This window comes from Armigeres subalbatus, chromosome 2 (assembly GCF_024139115.2).
Source record: "Armigeres subalbatus isolate Guangzhou_Male chromosome 2, GZ_Asu_2, whole genome shotgun sequence".
Lineage (NCBI taxonomy): Eukaryota > Metazoa > Arthropoda > Insecta > Diptera > Culicidae > Armigeres > Armigeres subalbatus.
Genome location: NC_085140.1, coordinates 333,797,535 through 333,822,462, shown reverse-complemented (window position 1 = coordinate 333,822,462; position 24,928 = coordinate 333,797,535). Strand labels below are relative to the sequence as shown.

At 42.2% G+C, this 24,928-nt stretch overlaps 1 protein-coding gene across 1 annotated transcript; it reads left to right on the top strand.

Moving 5' to 3' along the window:
- The first annotated feature begins 11,377 nt into the window (after nucleotides 1-11,377).
- On the top strand, nucleotides 11,378-12,103 carry LOC134216958 (protein G12-like). The gene is made up of 2 exons (XM_062695717.1): nucleotides 11,378-11,912; nucleotides 11,971-12,103. The coding sequence occupies exons 1-2, from the start codon at nucleotides 11,388-11,390 to the stop codon at nucleotides 12,076-12,078; spliced, it is 633 nt and encodes a 210-aa protein (XP_062551701.1). The 5' UTR covers nucleotides 11,378-11,387; the 3' UTR covers nucleotides 12,079-12,103.
- Nucleotides 12,104-24,928: the final 12,825 nt, after the last annotated feature.

Here is a 24,928-nt window from a genome sequence, read left to right as displayed (position 1 = left end):
AACAAATCAAAATAAGAATAAATTAATACGAATTTTAATTCATATGCTTCACTATTTTGAAAGAACCTCAGATCAATATAACAAGTGATACAAGCTTCATCATAGGAAAATTCACGTGCACCACAAAATATTTCCCGTGTCATCGGATTTTCCACACCATTAGCAGGAATCAAAACGAGTAGAAGTCACTAGTGTAGAAAGGAGGATGATATCAACATCATTAGGATTTCGTCCAGTGATACGTAAGGTGAGCTATATGCAATAAAAATCGCTTCAAAATGATAAAGAGACCATTTTGAGTTATTGTTTAGTATTTGTTGTTATTGTTTATAAAATAATATTCTAATTGGAAGAGCAAAACAAAAAAAGTTAAAGTATTTATCATTGCATTACAATATTATATATTATATTAGGCCTTTTATGACTAGTTTTAAACTTTTCAATCAAACTAATGCACTCTTAGTGTATCCTCAAACAACAAAACCATGTTTTCACACTCATTTCCATACTCCTTTACTTAGCATCTAGTCACACCAGTGACAATTGTTCATCGCATTAGGCCAACAAAGAAACCCGAAGGTATTCTAAAGTCAAGAAAGATTTACCGACATACATGTTAAATACACCTTTTCGCACGGCTCGATTGCCACTCGCTCCATATGCAAACCCAGCACATCCCCGAAAACGATTGGAACATAATGCTTACCCAACAAGAAAAAGATATCCGGATCAATTCGAATCGAGACTTAACTTTCGAACAAGGAGGATGCGGTAAAAATTCCTCCAGCATTAGGAGGATAACGAATTGGCTTTTAGCAGGGATTCACATTCCTTATTCACAGAGCAACGCAAGTCGGGGCAGTTCATTTTCAATTTTCTCTCGTTCCATTGCACTCCTTTAGGAAGAGCCTAAAACTGGAAAGGGGGGGGGCGAAGCAGATGATTGCAGGAAAAGTTTTTCCCCCCTCGACAGGGTCAACTGCCTCTTTCACCGGTTCGGTCAACATCTGCTGCACCGAGCGATCCGGAATAAGAGAGGACAAATTTATCGCAAACAGATTATTCCATTTATGACTTTGTGTCAAGTTTGGAAAAATATGTTTCTCCTCTCCTTCGGATTGTCGGTTTCCGAAAGCTTGCGTGCGTCTTGATTCTTGGTTGGGGCTTGCGAGCATGGCTTTTCAATTTCGGTGTGGCAAAGTTCTCTTGAACAGGAAAATTTGCTAACGATGATCGGATGGGAGGGGGGAGGTACTTATTCAACAGATGTTTTATCGTTCGATTTCACATATTTTTTGCTGAAATCACGGAACGATTGGGACTTTTTGCATGTGTAGGAAGGAGTCAATGAAAATGTATGTTTGAACATAATTGAGAATTCTTTTGCCTTTCTTGTATACTAAGTATTGTACCGCTCATAATAAAATCTACTCCTCCGCTTATTTTTAGTCGCAACGAAAAATAAGCGCGAGATAGTTGCCTATATAAAACATACCACCAGAAATAAAAGCTACTTTGATATTTTTGAAAATTCATCCGACACGTGGTGGATTGTGACGATGCGAAGAATGCTGTGATAGCACGTGCTATTTGGTCGGGGTTCAGCCAAACCGCACCAAGCGGCTTTTCGACTGACTTGTGATATTTTGTTCGTAAAAGGACAACGGAAATAATTTCATATCAATTTAAACGTACATTTGTAGAAGGATATCCTCAGTTATGGGGTTGAGGGATATCCGATACGGTTTACGATCAATTAAATCTGCTAAACGAAAGTTTGAGCTAAAAAATCGATAATTTTTCGTTGGCACTTGGTGCGTTTTGGCTGAACCCCGACAATTTGTACTGCGGATACATTTTACACATTTATGAGATCCTTGGAAAATAGTCAAGAAAGTTGTCCTAATATTTTTTCCAAATCAATGGTTTTTTGAAACCATTCTGGTCCACAAGAACCATTTATTGTCCACAAGAAATCATTTTGCAATTCCACGGAAAATTATTAAATAGAAGGAAGGGTCATTTGGCCGAAAATCTTTCGGGGGAAAGCCATTTGGCCGAATTATGCGTTAAGCCGGAAGTTGTTGAGCCGAAATGAAAGTTCGGGCGAAACGGTTATTGAATCTAAAATGGTTTGGCCGAATATGCCGTTCGACTGAAATGGTCGTTTGAAAGAAATGGCCATTTGCGGAAAATGCCATTTGGCCGAATGACCATAACACCGGGCAAAAATGTCGACCAGTTTGGCTAAATTACATTTTTGATCAAATAACTTTTGTGCCAGATCAGAAGCGAGCCAGCCGACTGCTGCAAGTCTCCTCAATAAAGACAAAATAATAATAACCTAGTCATAACCTACAGAAGTCAAAAAAACATTACGCCAAACGGTACTTTCAGTCAAGTTTCCTATTTATCCAAACGACTTTTTCGACCTAATGACCAGTTTGGTCGAACGATATTTTCGGCCGCATGTTTACTTATTTTTTACCAGACTAAGGCCGGAGTGGCCTGTGCATAAAAGTTTTCTCCATACAGCTCGGTCCAAGGCTGCACTTCGCCAATCACGCAGTCTGCGGAGGGTCCGCAAATCGTCCTCCATCTGATCGATCCACCTCACCTTCTTGTTCCCGTCGGATCGCACCCCACCATAAATGGTACGCAGCACTTTCCTTTCGAAAACTCCCAGTGCGCGTTGGTCCTCCACGAGCGTCATCCAGGTCTCGTTTCCGTAAATAACTACCGGTCTAATAAGCGTTTTGTAGATTGTCAGTTTGGTACGGCAGCGATCGGAGCGTTTTGCGGAGTCCAAAGTACGTACGATTTCCTGCCATGATGCGTCTCCGAATTTCTCTGCTGGTATCGTTTTCGACGGTCACCAGTGAGCCCAAGTACATGAATTCTTCAACCACGTCGATTTCGTCACCACCTATAGAAACTCGTTGTAGGTGGCTCATATTGACGTCTCTTGAGCCTCTTCCTATCATGTACTTCGTCTTCGACGTGTTGATGACTAGTCCAATCCGTGTAGCTTCGCTTTTCAGTCTGATGTAGACTTCCTCCATCATCTCAAAGTTACGTGCAATGATATCTATGTCGTTGACGAAACCAAATAACTGGAAGGACTTTGTGCGAATCGTACCATTCGTGTCAATCCTTACTCCCTCCAAAGCGATGTTGAATAGCAGACACAAAAGAACATCATCTTGCCGTAACCAACTGCGCGTTTCGAAGGGGCTCTATAATGCCCCTGAAACTCGAACTACGCACATTACCCGATCCGTCGTCGCCTTGATCAACCGTATCAGTTTATCCGGTAATCCGTTTTCGTGCATTAGCTGCTATAGCTGGTCCCGATCGATTGTATCATACACGGCTTTGAAGTAGATGATTTGTGGGCACGTTGTATTCGCGGCATTTCTGCAATACCTGACGTACGGCGAATACCTGGTCTGTGGTAGAGCGTTCACCCATAAATCCCGCCTGGTACTGCCCCAAGGACCCTGTTGCAATTGGTGTTAGTCGACGGCATAAAATTTGAAAGAGTACCTTGTAGGCGGCGTTCAGCAATGTGATTGCGTGGTATTTGCTACTATCCAGCATACCGCTCTTTTGTAGATGGAACACACCGCAGCACACACACAGCGGCAAAACCTCATCCTCCCAAACCTTGGTAATTATCCAGTGCAGCGCTTTAGCCAGTGCTTCACCACCGTGTTTAAACAGCTCTCCTGGTAGTTGGTCAACTCCAGGGGCTTTGTTGTTTTTCAGCCGGCCGATCTCCTCATGGATTTCCTGGAGATTCGGAGCCGGAAGTTGCATGTCCTGCGCGCGTGCTTTCCATACCACCACCGTTGTCAGCCACAAGAAGAATCCCGTTTATGGCCTTACACATATCGGGCTGTGGCACGTGTCCCTTACGTGAACGGTTTAACTTCTCATAGAACTTTCGTGCGTTATTAGCGCGGTACAGTTGCTCCGTCTTTTCACGGTCTCGATTTTTCTGCCGGCGCTTTTTCCTCCAAAAAATCGAGTTTGGCTGTTCCGCGTTCGTTTGTATCGTGCTTCGTTCGCCCTCGTGCGGTGTTGCAGCAATCTCGCCCATGCTGCATTCTTCTCCTAAACTAACTGCTCACATTCGCCGTCATACCAGTCCTTTCTCTGATCCGGGGGCACCGTACCTAGTGCAGCGTGCAGCTAATGATCGAATATCTCTCCAGCCATCTTCAAGAGACACTGCGCCTAGCTGCTCTTCCGTTGGGAGTGCCACTTCCAGCTTCTGCGCGTAGTCTTGGACTAGTCTACCGTCTTGTAGCCGCCCAATGTTTAGCCGCGGCGGACGACTCCGACGCGTGTTGTACACCGTCGAGAGTTTTGAGCGCAGACATACTGCTACGAGGTAGTGGTCGGATCCAATATTCGCACTGCGGTAAGTGCGTACGTTCGTGATGTCGGAGAAGAATTTACGCTCGATTAGAACGTGGTCGATTTGGTTTTCCGTTACTTGAGTAGGTGATTTACATGTGGCCTTGTGGATATTATTGCGGGGGAAGAAAGTGCCTCAGACTACCATTCCGCTAAAGGCTGCAAAGTTTATGCATCGTTGGCCGTTGTCGTTTGATACGGTATGTAGACTATTCGGTCCAATGACCGGTCTATACATATCCTCCCTTCCTACCTGAGCGTTCATGTCACCGATGACGATTTTGACATCCCACCGTATGTCTGCTCCAGCTGTGCATAGAACGCTTCTTTCTCGTCGTCGGGTCTCCCTTCGTGTGGGATGTGCACGTTGATGATGCTATAGTTGAAGAATCGGCCTTTTATCCTCAGCTTGCACATCCTTGCGTTGATTGGCTGCCACCCAATCACGCGTTGGCGCATCTTTCCCAGCACTATGAAGCCGGTTCCCAGCTCGTTGGTGGTGACACAGCATTGGTAGAAGGTAGCCGCTCGATGCCCGCTTTTCCACACTTTCTGTGCTGTCCAGCAAATCTCCTGGAGCGCCACGACGTCGAAGTTGCGGGTATGTAATTCATCGTAGATCAGCCTGTCGCAACCTGCGAAACCTAGCGACTTGCAGTTCCATGTTCCAAGCTTCCAATCGTGATCCTTTATTCGTCGCCTAGGTCGTTGCAGATTGTATCGAGTCGCATTATCTTCTATGTTGCTTGTAATGGTTGTTTTTAAAGGCTGCTTATTGGGCCTGCGCAAACCTCCTGTCTCGTAGGAGGGCCGTCGTGTCAGGGGTATACCCCGTTAGGCATAATGTACGTTAGGCATAATGGACGTTAGGCATAAAATGACCCAAAGAACAGCCTATGACATAAAGAAGGCAAAATTATGCCAAACGTCCATTATGCCTAACGTACATTATGCCTAACGTCCGTTATGCCAAACGTCCATTATGCCTAACGTACTTATGCCAAACGTCCTTATGCCTAACGTACTTATGCCTAACGTCGCGGACCCTCGTGTCAGGGCTGTTTAGCATCCCACCTAACACCAGGACTTGGGCTTGTGCGCTTTGAGCGGCACACGGTCGCTTTGGCGGAGCCTACTAGCGAATACATGCAGCTTTTTATAGAAGTTTAACAGGGCCCACTGTCAAAAACCACCACATCCTAGACAGGCACCACAACTCGGAGATGGCCTGGGGAGGGACATAGCCCCTGCAGCCCGCTGGTTCGGCAGCATGTACGTTTCTTTGATTGGTATGTCCATTTCGGCTAAGCGGCAAATTCGACCAGATAGATTGCGGCCGATTGATAAATTCGGCCAAACACTTTTCGACCATGTTGCCTCCGCCCAAACGTCTCTTTCCTTCGTTCCCTTTCGCCAAAGTCATTTGGCGGATAGTCATTTGTTCAAATGCCACAAGGGCGATAGCACGTTAAGGTGGTTATATAACAAAGTCACAAATCGGCCATCTTGGAAACCTCGTGCTTTTTTCAGTCAGTTTTCAAGAACACGAATTAAGAGAACCATAACGCATATAGTAGTGATGCAATCGTAGAATCATTTGCTTACTTATACTATATAATCGACTTCAGTTTCAGCACTGTATGAAAGGTATTATGTCGAAAGTCATCTAGCCGAAATCCATTTACCCGAAACTTTTATTAGGTTGCTATTGATTTGGATAAAAATGTCATTTGGCACGAAAACGACATACACATGAAGGGGCACATTCGTCCAAACAGGGAATTTGGCTAGAAAAGTTGTTGAGCAGAAAAAGTAGTTTAGTCGGAATTGTAACAATGTCTTTTCTGCCAAACAACCAGTCGGCCAAATTGCATTTCCGGCCAAAGTTACCTTTCCGGCTAAACGACCATTTCGGCCAAATAAGCCAACCGACTTTTTCAGCCAAAGGAACTGTTCGGCTGAATGACATTTTCGGCCGTATGTCCCTTCTGACCAAATGAAATTTTCGGCCAATTGTGCTTCGGCCAAATTACATATTTCTTCAAACAACTTTCGGGCTCGTGGTGCACCGCGCATGTTTTCGAAATCGACTAATTGATATTAATTTTGCTCAAAAGAAGCCACGAGTCTTGGAGGGAGTATAGCACAAGTATAGCACTTACTGGTCCACTTTGCGGAAAAAGCAATCAGAATCCCAACCAACCTTGGATGCTTGATTTTCACATTCGCCACATGTGGTTTACTGTTGTATATCCAAAGATGTGGTGGGTGGGGCAGCAGGGACAGCAGGGACAGCATGGACCATGTCCAAAGGCTTGACGACCCCTCCCCAGCTGTCTGCGAGTCAGGGAGAACTGCCTAGGGCGTGGTGGGATTTAGCAGTGGGCTCTGCTAAAATCCCTCCCAAAAACCACAAGTGCCCGTAATCAGACTCTATCAAAGCGACTGTGAGCCGCTTCAAAGCACAAGCCCAGGGAGTGCCAATTGGCATGAGGAGTGTCCCTACTTCGGTAGGGTAGCGCGTGAGCTGCTTCGGCAGGGAGTGAGTGATCTGTTGTGCTGAGGCAGGAGTGTCATAGCGCGTCACCGCTATTGTCACCTCGAAGCGCAGCAGAAGTCTAAGTATGGCATGCACATGCTAAGGTAGGAGTGTCGTAGCGTAGTATCGTTGATTTGTCCCTACATACCGCTATCGACACCTCGAGGCATGGCAGTGGAGTGTTAGAGTGAGTTGGGGAGTGTCCCTACTTCGGTAGGGTAGCGCGTGAGCTGCTTCGGCAGGGAGTGAGTGATCTGGTTGTGCTGAGGCAAGAGTGTCATAGCGTGTCGCCGCTATTGTCACCTCGAAGCGCAGCAGAAGTCTGAGTATGGACTGCACATGCTGAGGTAGGAGTCGAGGTACCCATCGACACCTCGAGGCATTGCAGTGGAGTGTTAGAGTAAGGACCCGAAAAAGGGTCACATGGAGCGAATGGTCTTTGGAGAAGCTGCTTCGGCGGCAGGGTAGCAGTGGGTTGTACCCACACACCTACAGTTGTGCACATGTGGTGCATGGGGAGTAGACTGGCCCAGATTACTATGGGGAGAAAAAAATGTTGTCGAATTCCACGGGGCACCCCTCAGAATTGTGTCTTTGGGTGAGAAAATCAATCTCTGAAAATTTCAGCTCAATCGCTTGTTGCATAAGCTGGCGCATTTGATTTGAAGTTTGTATGGGGATTTCAACCAAAATGTATAGGAAAATACACCTCCGTCACTCATTCGATCTGGAAATTGGTTCTGATTGCTCGATTGACCTCAGAATTGCAAAAACGGCAGTTGGTATGCTACAGAACAATTTCACAGAACATTGCATGATGATTAAATGAACTTTTATATAATTTTCGGCTGATTTATTAGGAGCTGATTTGTGTATTTTTGGGTTTTTTGATCGATTCGCATCAGCCGAAACCTATATAGAAGTTCATTTAATCATGATACAATGTTCTGTGAAATTGTTCTGTAGCATACCAACTGCCGTTTTTGCAATTCTGAGGTCAATCGAGCAATCAGAACCAATTTCCAGATCGAATGAGTGACGGAGGTGTATTTTCCTATACATTTTGGCTGAAATCCCCATACAAACTTCAAATCAAATGCGCCAGCTAATGCAACAAGCGATTGAGCTGAAATTTTCAGAGATTGATTTTCTCACCCAAAGACACAATCCTGGGGGGTGCCCCGTGGAATTACACAACTTTTTGTTTCCTGGGCCAGTCTAATGGGGAGTGTCCCTGCTTCGGCAGGGTAGCGTGTGGTCTGCTTCGGCAGTGGTGTGATTGATCTGCTCGTGCTGAGGCAGGAGTGTCGTAGCGTAATATCTGTAGGCCCAGGCAGTTATCGCTATTGACACCTCGAGGCATGGCAGCGGAGCGCCCGGGAGAGCATCCAAGTAAGACTCAAATGGAGTGAATGGTGTGCGAGCACCCAAGTCAGTCTTGCGTGGGACGAGTGCCTGTGTGAGCGATAATGAGCGAGTACGCTTAGTACTGCCATCCCCCCAGAATTAGTACTGCGAGGTAGTTCCTGGGGGAAACGATGGTGGAGCCCAAGGGAGTTTAGTCGGTATTACCGGTATGGTCGAGTCCGACACTCCAGTACACTTCCGTGTGGTAGTTTGGCAACTACAATGCACGTGTACTGGGTTATTGTGTAAATGCATTCTCCCTTGTACAAAAAAAAAAAAAGATGTGGTGGTTATATCAATCGGAAACTCTACAGAAACTCCATTGAATCTTCGGAATTTCCACGAAAACTTCTGTGTACATCAGCGGCGCAACAAATTTTAAACGGCGGCACGCTGACGCTAAAATCTCAGCGGCGACCTCAGTTGGTAAGTTACTGCTGATTGTGGATTTGGTTTCGAAGTTTTTCGAACTTAAATGGAAATTATGTCCTAGCACTAATAGGTTCTTCTTCTTCTTCTTCTTATTGGCATTACATCCCCACTGGGACAGAGCCGCCTCACAGCTTAGTGTTCATTAAGCACTTCCACAGTTATTAACTGCAAGGTTTCTTAGCCAAGTTAACATTTTGTATTCGTATATCATGAGGCTAACACGATGATACTTGTATGCCCAGGGAAATCTAGACAAATTTCCAAACCGAAAATTGCCTAAACCGGCACCGCGAATCGAACCCAGTCACCCTCAGCATGGTCTTGCTTTGTAGCCGCGCGTTTTACCGCACGGCTAAGCAGGGACCTAAAAGCACTAATAGGTATTCATGAATTTTTATTTAGTTCTGTTATATGCAATGAACTATTGAGAAATCGACTGTATATTTTGATTTTAAGGACGGCTACGCAGTCTTGCATTATTGAAACAAGATGTATATTAGGGTGGCTCAAAAAACACTTTTTCAAATTTTTTGATGGGCCGCCTGCTTATTCGGTTCTATTTGATGCCCTGATGCTCTGGACAAAATTTCAGCCAAATCGGTCAACGTTTGGGCGGTGCTAACCTCGTTGGAAGTTTATATAGAAGGCACAATTTACGATCAGGAACAATGATACTCATTCAGTTCTTGTAGAATTAAATACAGAATGTTATGCTAAGAGTTAGCGCGAGAAGATTAGAGTTTATTAGCCAAAGATATTAGCATTTTACTGGAATGTTGTAGGGGTGACTTTATTTCTTTTCAAAGGTAAAAGAAACGAAATTAGCTCAAACCCCACTTCAGAGAAATGCTAATAACATAGCCGGAAAAGCGGTTTTTTGCATAACATTCTGTATTAAATTCCATGAGAACTGAATGAGTATCATAGTTCTTCATCGTAAGTTGTGCCGTTAAACTGCAAATCACTGTTTTTGAATGTTTCTGCATACATTTTTCCATATAAACTTCCAACAAGTTCCAACGTTGACCATTTTGTCCAGAGCATCAGGGCATCAAATAGAACCGAATAAGAGGGCGGTCCATCAAAAAAAATGAGAAAAGTTTTTTCCATACTAATTTGAGCCACTCTAATGTATATTTATCGGACGTTTTGACACGGGGATTGTGGTTTCATCAGGGGAAAAATACGGTGTTTGTTCATAGTCTATTTTTTATTCTAACATTAGCAGTCTGGCATGGATTTTTCTGGTACATAACTTCGAGAACACACAATTTCAAAAACACCACTGTCAATGTTTTTGAAATTGTGTGTTCTCGAGTTATGTACCAGAAAACTCCATGCCAGACAGTTAATGTTAGACTAAACAATAGACTAGAAACAATCACCGTATTTCTCCCCTGATAAAGACACCATCCCCGTGTCGAAACGTCGGATAAACATACATCTTGTTTCAATAATTCAAGTCTGCGTAGCCGTTTTTAAAATCGAAAGTTATATGCAATAATTCCAATGCAAAATATTTGTAGATATTGCCGAAATTGCGATTCAGGAGATCTTCACAAGTTGACCTCCCGAGCAGCACACATATTCTGTATTGGTCCAAGTAACTTTTATACGACCAGATTCAGTCATAATTGAGTTGCTGTAACCACATCCACTGGAATTGTGCTGCTTAGGCTAACACCAACCCCTCCACCTCCCCTGGGTCGAAAACCTGGCTACGTTCATGATCACGTTCAGAACCCTCTTTCTGTTGGTGCTGCAGCGGCTGTAGCAGTTTCCCAAACAGTCCTGGTATTATGAACGTAGCTAGGTTTTCGACCAGGGGGGGGGGTAGTAGGTCAACTTGTGAAGATCTCCTGAATCAATAGTGCCGACCGTTTTCAACGTAGATGAAGAGTTCATTCAGCAGTTCCATAGCTATTAAAGGTTATTAAACGCGAGGTTTCTAAGCCAAGCTACCATTTTTACATTCGTAAGTTGAGACACTTGATCAAAATCACAGTGATTTCTCGTGGATGTGCAGATGACTCGTCCCTTTCCAACAAAGTGAGTATCACATCAACATTTCCTACCTGTTTTGACCAGCATGCATTGGGACACGGTCAACGCTGGTATTGCTTAATTTTGAGTCATCAGCTCTTGCCCATCGAAGATGAGGATAATCCTAAATATCTTCTATTAAGTAGTTCTCTGTGTATTTACAGCTGACCTGGAATAGCAACCGCCGGTAGTCAATTATGCTCAAGACCCAGATAGCCATAAGTGGCGCTTTATTTCTCTCGAATTAGCGACTTATCATTGTAGAGTAGGAGGGTATGAAATACAATAATAAAATAAAGTTAAACACATAATGATCTTGCAAAATCGAGTGAATTGTAAAAACAATATGCATTCGCCAAAGCTTTCAACAGTTAGTTAGCAAATAAGATTTACCCACTTTAGATAATTTCAAACGCATTCGGAAGTAATCCACCACTCGTGGCAACTTATCGACGTAAATACTAAGCAACAAATATTGAACGCTATAAATATTTTCCCCACATCGATTCCGCTTACGAGTTGCACTTGAACTTGAGATTCAATCATGAAGACATCGTTGGCCTTTGCCACACTAGTGCTGTTTATTGCGGCGTTGTTGATTCCACAAACGAGCTGCTCACTAAAGGAAGACCTACACGACTTCGTAGAACTGCTCCCGAAGGACGAACTCGCTGAATTGGCATTCCATTACTTCACCGTCGACCAGGAATTCGAGGATGCGTTTATCTACCTGAAGGGCGAGGAGTTCTCCGTCGTTTGGGATGAGTTTTTCGGAGTGCAAGTGGTGAAAGATGTGCTAAACTACCTACAGGATGCTGGTCTCAATGTGTACGGAGTTCTGAATATGATTGCCGATCATCTCGAAAAGAATCACGTGTATCCGACTGTGATGAAGGGGAAGTTTCGAGAGGGTGGAATAAGTGGATTCACAAATGAAGTGCTCTCGATGCTTCCAACAGAGGAGCTGAAGGCCATGTTTGAGGAGAAAATGCGAACCAGTGACGATTTTAGGGATTTTTACGATAAACTTCATCACGCGGACTTCCACAAGCTGCTTGAGCTGTACAATGTATGAAATGCAATCGAATCAGCTATGTTCCATTACTAATCGATTCTAATCTTTACAGAGCTGTGAGGAAGTGCAATCGTTCCTTCAAAAATTGCGAGACCACGGAATTGACGTCGATAGCATATTTAGCATCATCGCTGGTATTTTTGGATGGGCGATGATCTAGGTCGATAGTAAGAATGATAAAATAGATGCCACAATCATGAATAAAAAATTTATGTTACGAAAAGTATTTCATAAATTAATGTCAATCAAATCCATGGATTCATGCATTTACCATCGATTCATAAAAGAACCATACAAAAGACGGATTTCATTCTTTTCATTTATATCATTAATTAATTATCCAGAAAGCAATATTTAACAGACAGCAGCAAACACGAGCTGAGTAAAACCCATTCTGTTCGTTTTGATTTAGGAATCATGAATATTAAAACACACCTGGAATATTTTTTTCCTTCTTTCATTTGTGCTCCTGTATCTTCCGTTGAACGATAGAAAACTCATATTTTTAGCAAAGCTTTTTTATCTCCCCCACAGTCTGTAGAGTACCATGCACAAATATCGTAACGCTAAAATTGAACGCTATTATTTTTAATGATTTTCGAATAAAAAAACAAAAACGGTTCAAATTGTAACACTTTGACATACAACTTTTTCTCTTCTCGTATTACGTCATTTGTGTACGATACCTTTTACGTATGCATATACCACGAGACCCGTTTCGTGAGCTATTCATTTTGCATTCAAGTCATAAATTATTTCTTGCAAACACCACTGACGTACGGTACGAACTTCTTGTTCACTCGCAACGGTGTGTTGTGCTGTTAAAAATTCAAAAAAGTACCAGTAAAAGTCAAATTTCATTGCCGTTTTAATATTTGTGTCACATTCATGAATCATGATAAGCTGTCAAGAAAATGCTCAGATATATAACCCACATTTCCAGGATGCTTTACAATACTGACTGTGCATGTACTAAGACAAGGCAAGACAAGACTAGGTAGATGAAAATTGAGGAATTCAAGACAAAATTTTCAAAACGACTTATCTGCTTTTGTAAACAAAGATTCAAACGACGATTTGACGAATCTGATAGCTCTCCCACGCAAACCAACACCACCAATAGGTAGGTGAAGGTTTCCGCTACCTGTTGATGGTGTTAGTTTGCGTGGGAGAGCCATCAGATTCGTCAAATCGTCGTTTGAATCTTTGTTTACAAAAGCAGATAAGTCGTTTTGAAAATTTTGTCTTGAATTCATGACGTACAACAGAGCTCCAGTCGATGGTTATAACAGACATTTTGCATTAAATATCAGGAGATCGACGACGCTTGTGAACTGATGCTCGATTTGTCCAGTTAAAAATTGGTGGGCTTTCGAAATTATTAGAACGAAGTTTAAGATATGAAGATGATTAGGGGAAGGAGGGGCAATATGCGCTAGCTAAGCATAGACTGTTTGTATGCTTTAGCTATAACGATTTTCATGGTTGTTTCTATCTCATGCAACAGTCAAACAATATACACTGATAAAAATCTTGTAGTAAATACAACAACACAAACATGTTTAGCTCTACCATGCAATAACGCGGTAGAGTTGACATCGAAATACTATGAAACCGACCATGTTTAAGTTGAGTTTACTATGGAATACCATCGAACCGATTACCATGAGACATGTAGTAATCCCAACCACAAATTTTGTAAACAGAACTGGGAATCTACCATTTTACCATGACCATTCATGGTTACAGCTAACGCAACTTAGTGAAATGTCATTTGCGATCATTTCATCTGAGTCATGATGAAATTCTTCATCTGTCATAGGTATTTTTCTGTGAACTGTTCCACTCCGAATCCGATTATCAGTTTCTGTTTTGAGACTTAATTTATTTTGGTAAGTGATTAAAACAAAATCTTGTATGAATAAATAACATATCTTACAGTTATCGTATTCCTGGTATGATTTCAGTTTTTGCGGAAAGCAGCGATACAAAACACTACTTCCCGTGAGTATGCTGCTGCTGATGATATCGGATCTAAAAAGCATTGGAAATGATCGAAAGTTTCCACCTGCAGAAATGCTATTATTCCGCCCATCAGGAATTCACAATATAATGAACAAATACGCGGAAGTTCCTGGCGGCAGAGCATTTGTGTTGAGTTTTCGGATTGATCCTTACTATCAGACATCGAACAACAACTAACGAAGAAACGAGCAACGGCATTTAAATTTGCATTATTCCCTCTCCGTATTAAAAAGTTATTTGTTATATAATTAAAGATGCTCAATAAAAAAGTTTTCATTTAAATTCAAAATTAAATTATTGTTGAACAGAAATCCAAAACCTCCACTATACTATGGAAACCCTTCTTCATAGTTCAATTTACTATGTTCATGTTATTGCGTGCATAGTAAATTCAACAACAAATATGGTCAACCATGCTGAAATATGTCGCTCGGAACAGCATAGTAATGTTGACTACAAACACAGTACTGTCAAATAGTTTTTGCATTCTACCGAAATCAAGTGGTAAAATGTATTCAATTTTACCCTTGATATGGTAGGCGTTACCATGCCATTGCTTTCAATATAGCTAGCTAATACCATTTTGAAATTAGAAAAAAAAACAATCGCGAAACACTGGAGTTAGAAATGATTATATCAAGAGTTTTGGAGAACTAAATCCTTTGCAGTTGTACTATTATTTTTTTGGCTTTCTACTCAAGATTCATGAAAATTCATTCATTCTATGGATTTTTTGTGAGCTCTAAGCAATTTGAGCACGCTCACAAGCTTGCGGGCTTTTAGCCGTACAGAGTGATTTTATTAAATGGTGCGAGATCGGACGTGTTTCGTAGAACGCAGTACATTTGCGAAAACCGAGTTTGTGCGGTCCAAAAGTAATGGTTTGTGTGTGCGTATTTTCAAGAAGTAGGTATACAGAACGATCGCGCGGTCATGCTAAATTTGATAAATCAGTGCTTGTTTGTGCGTGTTTTCCAAAAATACGCAGAACGATCGCGTGCAGCTGGTAAATAAATTACTCGGTTGGCATTGCACAAAACAATACGTGTGCGTTGGTTTAAACATAGATTGCGAGAGTTCAATATTTCTCATCAAAATTTTCAAAGTAATCTGCACAAGATTAGTGTCAACTCTATCCTTTCAGTTAGTCAATGTCTCAGACTGATGGTAATTAGGTGGAAATATTTTTTGTATCTAAAGAAAAGCATTGAGGACAGAAACACCGAATTTGAGTTAAAATGAGCCAAAATAATGTTTTATTTTTTATATTTTTAATACGTTTTTGATAATATAAGTTGTTGACACTTTTTTTTTGGCTGAGACAAAATTTGGGGGTGTCGCATTTTACCCAACCGGCACCTTTTTTACATGTTCCCCTATTTGAGGTAAGCGCGTCGGTTCGATAGAAAGGAATGTGAGCAGAATATTTTAAATGCGCTTAATTACATCCCATCCCTTGAATACAGATAAATTATCCTTTGTAACTAACCCAATGTCCTATTCCAATGTCCTATTCTCAACCTTTTTCTTGAGAGGTACCCCCTATTTTTTTCTGTAAATGAAAATAAGTGTAACTCATGAAATATTATTAACGGAATATATGAGTTTCCATAAAGTTGGCTGAAATTCTCATTATTCCGGGCCTCTTGAAAGGAGGCTTCCGGGCCTCTTGAAAGGAGGCTTCCGGGCCTCTTGAAAGGAGGCTTCCGGGCCTCTTGAAAGGAGGCTTCCGGGCCTCTTGAAAGGAGGCTTCCGGGCCTCTTGAAAGGAGGCTTCCGGGCCTCTTGAAAGGAGGCTTCCGGGCCCCTTGAAAGGAGGCTTGCGGCCTCTTGAATGGAGACTTCCGGGCCTCATGAAAGGAGGCTTCCGGGCCTCTTGAAAGGAGGCTTCCGGGCCTCTTGAAAGGAGACTTCCGGGCCTCTTGAAAGGAGGCTTGGGCCTCTTGAAAGGAGGCTTCCGGGCCTCTTGAAAGGAGGCTTCCGGGACTCTTGAAAGGAGGCCTGGGCCTCTTGAAAGGAGGCTTCTGGCCTCTTGAAAGGAGGCTTCCGGGCCTCTTGAAAGGAGGCTTCGGGCCTCTTGAAAGGAGGCTTCGGGCCTCTTGAAAGGAGGCTTCCGGGCCTCTTGAAAGGAGGCTTCTGGCCTCTTGAAACGATGCTTCCGGGCCTCTGGAAAAGAGGCTTCCAGGCCTCTTGAAAGGAGGCTTCCGGGCCTCTTGAAAGGAGGCTTCCGGGGCTTTTGAAAGGAGGCTTCCGGGCCTCTTAAAAGGAGGCCTGGGCCTCTTGAAAGGAGGCTTCGGGCCTCTTGAAGGGAGCCTTCCGCGCCTCTTGAAAGGAGGCTTCCGGGCCTCTTGAAATTAAGCTTCCGCGCCTCTTGAAAGGAGGCTTCCGAGCCTCTTGAAAGGAGGCTTCCGAGCCTCTTGAAAGGAGGCTTCCGAGCCTCTTGAAAGGAGGCTTCTGAGCCTCTTGAAAGGAGGCTTCCGAGCCTCTTGAAAGGAGGCTTCCGAGCCTCTTGAAAGGAGGCTTCCGAGCCTCTTGAAAGGAGGCTTCCGAGCCTCTTGAAAGGAGGCTTCCGAGCCTCTTGAAAGGAGGCTTCCGAGTCTTCTATATGTTCGTCTTCAATCCGTCGGTAAACCTGTGATTGTGATTGTGCCTGAAAGTGTAGTCTTGTTAATTAATTAATTGATGCTATCATAACAACTCTAACAAAACCCACGCAAATTTTTTCTCTGGAAGCGACATCTTCAGGGATTTATCGGCAATATAACTTGTGTACAACATTTTATTCGCTCTGCTTGGAGATAAAGTATAAACTTAGGCGAGCTCGATAGTACTTGCATTGGCGCTTTTACGAGTTGGTACAGTGTACAACAAAATACTTGTAACGATGGAAGCATGTGAAGTATGCTCAAATCTTCTGGATTCAAATCGAGCAATTAATTGCAGCGGATCTTGCGGTAGGACCTTTCACTTCGTTTGACTGTCTAAATCACATTTTTCTGCATGGTGTGCGAAAACCGGTTTGTTTCGGTTCTGCAACTCTTGCCGCTTAAACTTTGAACCGGCAGTATACGATCGGGAGAAAACCATCATACGGGCATTACGTGAATTGCTCATACGCACTGATTCGATGGATACCCGCCTAGGAAATTATGGCGAAAATCTTCGGAAGATCAATCGGACAATGTTTGGAACTCAAACGCAATCTAAGCCGACTAACAACTCGCATCACCAAGCCTCTTTTTCACGATGCATTGATGAACTAACCCTGGACGATACTGCCGAAGACTTTATTAACCGCTCTAGGTCCTGCGACGATACGTCGTTCTTTGAAGTCCTGGATGAAATAAATAATTCCATTGCACAACTTCCGGATAAATTTGTCGTTGGGTCGAACAAACGTGTGCAAATCGTCACAAATTCGGTTGATTCTGGAGTCAACAAAACTACCTCTCGCGTCAGCGTATCAACTCCGGCCGCACCTGAGAAGCATTCGAACATATCGAGCAATAAAGCATCATCAACTGCTCTTCAACAAACACTAAGTACAGGACTCAATAAACACCCCGAGCGGAATGATGACCAGTTTGCAAATCGCCGTGTTGCTCGAGGTGGACCCGGCAATACAAGCTCAATTCCTTTGAAAGTTGCGAACGTTTTGCAGCCTACTCTAGATTTGGAATCCTTCTACGTGACACCTTTCTCACCTGACCAGAACGAAGACGAAATCAAACAGTACGTAGCTGAAATTTCTAACATTGACACTTCCATGATAAAAGCAGTCAAATTAGTTCCCCGTGGCAAGAACGTAGAAGATTTGTCCTTTGTATCGTTCAAAGTGACAGTCAGCAGAACAGTCTCAAATGTTGTTGGTGATTCATTTTATTGGCCAGAGGGGATAACTGTACGAGAATTTAAACCAAATCCAAAAAACGGATCACTAGTACGGCTTCCAGTTTTCCAGTAACCGTAACCGCCAGTAACCGCCACTTAGCCGCACTTCCTGTTTCATCGGGTAAGTTTTACAGTGGTGTATGTCCCGCCGAAGCATCGGAATTTTGAAGAGTTATTCCCATCCGCAGTTTAAAACTGTTTCGCCTCTGTTACCCGACGACCGGAATCGGTTCACCGTACCTGCCTTCGGATCCGCTTATCATCAAGGACGCAAAACAACAACAAGCTATACCCCGCGACGCATCGTAGAAAGCACATTGGAGACCCCATCTAGGATCGACACAGTCCCGCCTAATGTAGTCATCGGTCATCGGAGTCGTCGCGGTCCTGTTGTCGAATCTGTCGATGGGGTTCTCCAGCCTGCTTCACTAGGCAAGTACCAATACGTTCAAGAACCAACTCTCCCTGATCGGATTTCCGCTTCTAGTGCCCGTTTGCCAATCAACAATCAAGCTTTTTCATCATCTGATCTTGATCACGACAATTTTCGTGGTTTCTCTCCAATGATCTCACAACTCAATCAACTCGCTGGCTTCTCACCGACCCCGGGACGCACTGCGGCAAGCACTGTGGAAGATCCCAACCCACCCAGCACGGTCGCGCCTTTGCTGCCATCGTTCGTCAGCCGTCCTGGTCCCGTGTCTGGGCCTGTGGAAGGGGTCTTCCAAGCCGCATCTGATGGCAAGTACACTATAATTCCGAACAATTCAAACGCTGATGAGATTCCCGCTTCTAGTTCTTCGACGATTGGACAGCGACAACCAAGCAACCGCCAATGTGAATCCAGTGAAATCTCGATTTATTTCCAAAACGTACGTGGAGTGCGGACGAAAATTGATGAGCCACCTGTGACAGCAACTACGATGTCATCGTTTTGGTTGAGACTGGTCTTGATGACTGCATCACTTCTCTGCAGCTATTCGGTACTTCCTACAATGTATATCGATGCGATCGTTGTGCTTTGAACAGTCTTAAGTCGCGTTTTGGAGGTGTGCTCATCGCTATTGCTCAACAATACATTAGCTCGTCGATCGATTTGATGAATGGTCAATCATTAGAGCAAGTAAGCGTATCGTCTGTCATCAAGGGGCAAAAATTATGGTTAATGGCCGTCTACATTCCACCCGATCGAAGTCAAGATGTTTCGATAATTAACGCACACATCGCCTCTGCACAGGAGCTTCACGAAAAAGGTTCATCCGACGACAAAGTTATTATTTGTGGGGACTATAATCAACCGCGTTTGTCTTGGTCTAAACAACCCAGAGGTATATGTTACGATCGTTCTGTGTCACTTTCTCTTGCAGCTTCAACACCAGGGGTCTGATGTTTTGGTTGTGTTTTCGTAGTGTAGATGCAGTCTCGTTTCTTCTGCTTGTCGTTTATGGAACTGTCAGTGTGGAACCAAATATATTATATTAACAATATGGTTCACTTCGAGTTTTTCCATACAACGAAATGGCGAACAATGGCGGTGATAACAACATCATCTAGCGAGCAAAGAGGAATCTAAACAAGTTTTTTTCTAGCTTGTGCTGGAAAACCCTCCTGCCATCTTCCGGTGAGTAGTCATTGTTCGATGACATTTTACAGTGTGGGGATGTCCATACATTTTTCAATAAATCGATTACCGGAATATCGACTTTGTTAAATGCAAACACTACTGTAAATATTTCGATGAAGCAGTGCAAAGCAGACAAACTACACATTTGCTTCAATCGTTCAAACTGTGAAAGCCGTTTCGCAAACATTAAAATGATTGTTCCACTGTAAACATTTCTATCATTTTCTTCAGCAAGAAATTTGATTAATTCTTTCTGAATATTATCGATATTATTCCAATGCATCATTCTTCTTCCTCTTCAGTGTCCTAAATTCCTACTGGAACTTAACACCTGCGTTGCAACTTATTATGAATTGAAAACTTTTTGCTGCCCACCATTGATTGAATGAATATGTATCTTGAGTGGAAAGCCATAAAGATGACACTCATCCGATTGCGTTCTGTTATGTTGTGCTTATCATAATGGGTATGATTATTTTGTTACATTTAGACATGGAAAGTGAATTGAACAAGTCGCTTGGATTAAACGCGTGGGATTTATTATTTTTCGATACTTTCGCAAGAAAAACTAGTTGAACGTACCCGACCTTGCTCGGGATTATACTACAGTCGCTCTCCACATCTTGATATTGAAGGGACCATCGAGACAGGGAGAGATCGAGGAATGGAAGGAAAATTTAAATGGGTGGGTACTAGATCCAAAACCGCTTGTTGCTATGAAAAACGACAACAAAACAAATATCATTGCTTATTGTTGATCTGTATTGTTATCGTCCAAATATGGTCTAGTAGCCTAAAAATTTGAACATATCGACATAAGGAGAGTGAATCCAGAACAAAATACGATTACAATACATCGGGATAGAAAGATTTCAAGATAGGGAAGTTATCGAGATGTAGAAAGCCTAAATGTATATAGATTGAAGGGACCGAGGAAACCATCGATATAGGGAGAGATATCGAGATATAGAACATCGAGATTTACAGAGTCAACAATATTTTGCGTTCTTACTGTCAATTGTTGAGTTCATTCAGCACCGCACTCTAGATCATTTTTAGCGCGATCGTATTGGGTTTCCTTACAACTCGCATCAAAATTGTATTTTCACAATTTCTCAACTTTCTCCTCAAAATTTAGTGATATTTTATAACACAGCAGTCCTCAAGACAAATCGATTAATGAGAAACCCGTACAAATCGGTCAACCCGTTCGTGAGTTATATTGCCTCAAAGGAAATGCAAACTCCCATTTATATAGAGATATTGTACCACAAACGTAATTATGTTTGAATTGTATTTATATCAGACTCTCATATCGGGCAGTTTGTTCACAAAAGTACGTTTCTCTCTGTCAAATCATATTCACAAATTGATAACAATTTGGGAATTCTCAAAAATGGGATTATGCATGGGAGTTAATTTGAAAAGAAATCATCATTGATTTTATAAAATCAAGATAATTCAACGCGGTGTGTGTCAAAAAAAATGAGCATCGCTAATACTTTCACTACGTGAAAATATAGCTCTTATGGGCCAAACACATGGGAAAACTGTCAAAACGCACGCAAACGTGTCCATTGTGTTTGACCCTTTAAGCTTTCATTTCGTGACTATTTGAAAAAAATCTACCGAGGGGTCCCAAACAACTTTTTTTTCTCCCTTAAACGGAACCTTTTAGTTGTAAAACAGTCAATTATTTACCACGTCACTACTAAATGAGTTTCCTCGATTTTTTTCTTCCAATCATCATATAAAAAATTAAGGAGGAATCGATTATTACCACGTTATAGTCTAAATAACTTGTTTATTGAAGCTCAAGCGTCAAAGAGCATAACGAAGCCAAACTCGATAAATGTATGTAATCCTCTGAAAATAGCTGAGAAACGCTTGGATGGAGATTATGCACTGGTTCGATATCTTTTTTTACATTTATACCCAATTCTTTCTCAACACCTGCCAAAATTGAAACTTGTTATGCGAATGAATAAGTTTAACTGGTGTCATAAAATTATTCAAAACGATTGATCATGCTAAACAATAATTTACCATGGTAATATAAAGCCTTCCTTAGTCATGCGGTGATATCCCAAGCAACATTACTAGTTTTATTCCGTTCTACGGATGGTTTTCAAATATCAATTTAAAATAATTGTAACAGCAATATCCCTGATCTCGCTTGAATATATTGATATTTCTCCCTAATACATATATTAATAATGCAAATCAACTACCAAAAAAGTGTTTTACGTGGTGAAAACATTTTCTAATCATGAATTATTGGAACGATTAATTGAGATGCGGTTTACACTGAGTGAAAGCTGTTGAGTATTCCTTTTAGCTATGTAGGTTTTCTTTTAACCTGCGGTTGATGGGGAAACGTCATTTACAGTACAACGAAAAAATAATTTTCCCCATACTAATTTGCATGCAAACTTGAAACGGCTTGTGCTAAATCAGTTTTCATCCAAATGAGCTCAAATTTTCAGGTTAAACTCAGAATCAGATGAGCACTGTGGATCAATATCAATTTTTTGAACCACCCTAATGCTCATCTCACAAGAAGGTAAATTATTTTGATCATATCATCCTTGAAATGTGATAAAAACCGTCAGGTTTTCAAAAATCCTTGTCTTGAATGTCGGAATTCCATCGTTTTTTGAGCTCAAACAATCATTTTGTAAACTCTTATGCATCTATATATCTATAAATCATAAATCTATAAATCTCTACGAATTTTGTTAATTTACATTTAAATTCAAAAAGTGTAACAAAACATAAGTAAATTGATCAGGGTCACTTCCTTGCTGTTAAAAAATACCAGTGAGTTTAACCATTGCCTAGCGGTAATGTTTTTTTTTCCAATTTCGTTTATTTGGTAGGCTCAGGCGTGTATAACACTTTACGGAGCCATTGTTCTTTGTGATATATACAATCAATATCATTTTATTATACGGTTAGTAAGAGGGGGGTAGAAGCCAGCGTACTCGTGGTGACTCGAGCTTAGTTTACAATGTTTAAGGATGGACGGGGCTTAGGATTTGGGATCAGGAAATTTCAGCTTCTCATCCGGGCATTTGGCGTCAGTGACGATGTGGCGTGTCGTCGTGCTCGAGGAATGGTTCGACTGGGAGCATCTTCCGGATGGCAGAACGGTAATGTTTGCTAGCCAAATGTTGAACTCAATAAATTCGGCTCCGTGAGTGTGTGTGTATAACGATCGTCATATGTTGGGTAGTTTAATTATATCGTGTATCGTGGCGCCACATGTGAGGTCGCCAGAATTTCGTGAGAGTGAATCATATTGTTAATATATTATGCATCTCGAGATAAAATAGAATACTGCGGCTTCCTGCTGGTTGCTTCTCAGGTAATCGCAACGGTCACTAAACACAACAGTGTCAATGAAAATCTCACCCACTGTATGCACTTGCCATGATAAACACTCTCCATGTACTCAGTGACTCCGGTTCTTCTTCTTCTTCTTCTTCTTCTTATTGGCATTACATCCCCACACTGGGACAGAGCCGCCTCGCAGATTAGTGTTCATTAAGCACTTCCACAGTTATTAACTGCGAGGTTTCTAAGCCAGGTTACCATTTTGGATTCGTATATCATGAAGCTAGCACGATGATACTTTTATGCCCATGGAAGTCGAGACAATTTCCAAACCGAAAAATGCCTAGACCGGCACCGGGAATCGAACCCAGCCACCCTCAGCATGGTCTTGCTTTGTAGCCGCGCGTCTTACCGCACGGCTAAGGAGGACTCCGGTTGCCTCTCACTAATACAATCGAACAATGTTGTCATTTCGCGAAAAGCACGTGGTTTTGTTTTGAGCGGGAAAATTCTTGAGCGGCGGCTATCTTGACGTTTACCTTCACAGTCGAGCCTGCGAGTGTAAGACCGTCGCAGCATTCTAGAAAAAGATTAGCGCGACAATAGTACATTTGATAAAAGTGTTGCAGTCAAATGAGCAAACAGCAACATGGAAAACAGAGAGCGAGTAGGTGCACCGGAATGGTCCCGCCGGATACAGTTCAACGAGCTACAGTCAAACCTCCATGAGTCGATATTGAAGGGACCATCGACTCAAGGAAATATCGAGATGTGGAACAGAAACTCCTGGGAAAGCTCTTTGAAGGGACCATCACAGTAGCCCTGGAAATATTTTTTAATATGGAATAATTTGTTTCCATGAGTCGATATCGATTCATAGAACATCGACTCATGGAGGTTTGACTGTATATCAAATTTATTATACATTTCCACAAAAATATGCCTACCACACTTCTGCTACAACATTTGATTTTCCATTTGCATTCGATTAAACATAATCGATTAAGTTTGCAAAAAAAACATCAAGCATCCCTATTTTTTTCATGATGACATTTTGAAGTGTGTGTAAAACGATCGTCATATTTTGGGTAGTTCGATTTGCGTGTGTATCGATCCTTTCGGACGCGAGTTGGCGCCACATGTGGTGTCGCCAAAATTTCGTGAGAGTGAATCATATTGTTAATATAGTATATCAAGCTCTATCTGGAATAAGGGCGAATGTCGCAAGAGACGATTCTCTTCGCCGACTTCCCCTCTTTTAAATTAAAGTGACAAGCAGATAATTTCTTTGCGGTTTCTCCACTCAGAACGAAAGAAAACAATGAAAACTTGCATTCTGGGGTGATAAACTACGATGAAATCCTCTTCTTGTCACTTTTATTTAAAAGAGGGGAAGTCGACGAAGAGAATCCTCTCTTGCGACATTCGCCCTTTTACCAGATAGAGCTTGATATTTGGTGGAACGCAACTATCTCTTTCTTTCCCATGATTCTTCTTATGGCTGTCAGTGCGGAATTTTCTATGTTGGCTACGAAATGAACTGTGGTGGAGGTATACAAGTGTCAGTCCCGTGTTCAACACTGGTTGATGGTTTTGATTTCCTCAATATGATGCAAGGTAACTCTGAGTACAATCACCTTGGTAGAGTGCTCGATCTGGTTTACTTCTCATGTGACAATGACGTTAATGTAACGAGAGCGGTTTCTACTCTATTACCAATTGACCTACATCATCCTCCGTTAGATGTTGCGGTTACTATTCCTTCTGTAAGAAACATTCCGCTTTGTCATGATAACATTCGACGTTTAAATTATCGTCGTATCAACTTCGAAGCACTAACAGAGTATTTATCGAACATTGACTGGGCTACAATATTCCAAGACTCTAATGATGTAGACGAAATCACTGTGCGTTTCTGCGATACCTTGTGCGCGTGGCTTAATGAGAACCTACCGACGATTAGACCACCTGGTAAACCAGCTTGGGGCACCCCGGAGCTACGTAAATTGAAACGTCAGCGGAATGCCAAACAAAGGTTACTGCGAAAAAATCGGTCATATGTTACCGTGGGGGACCGAAATCCGTACAGCACCGAAATCCGTCCACTTCGTGAGATATCAATAAAATAAAGGGGG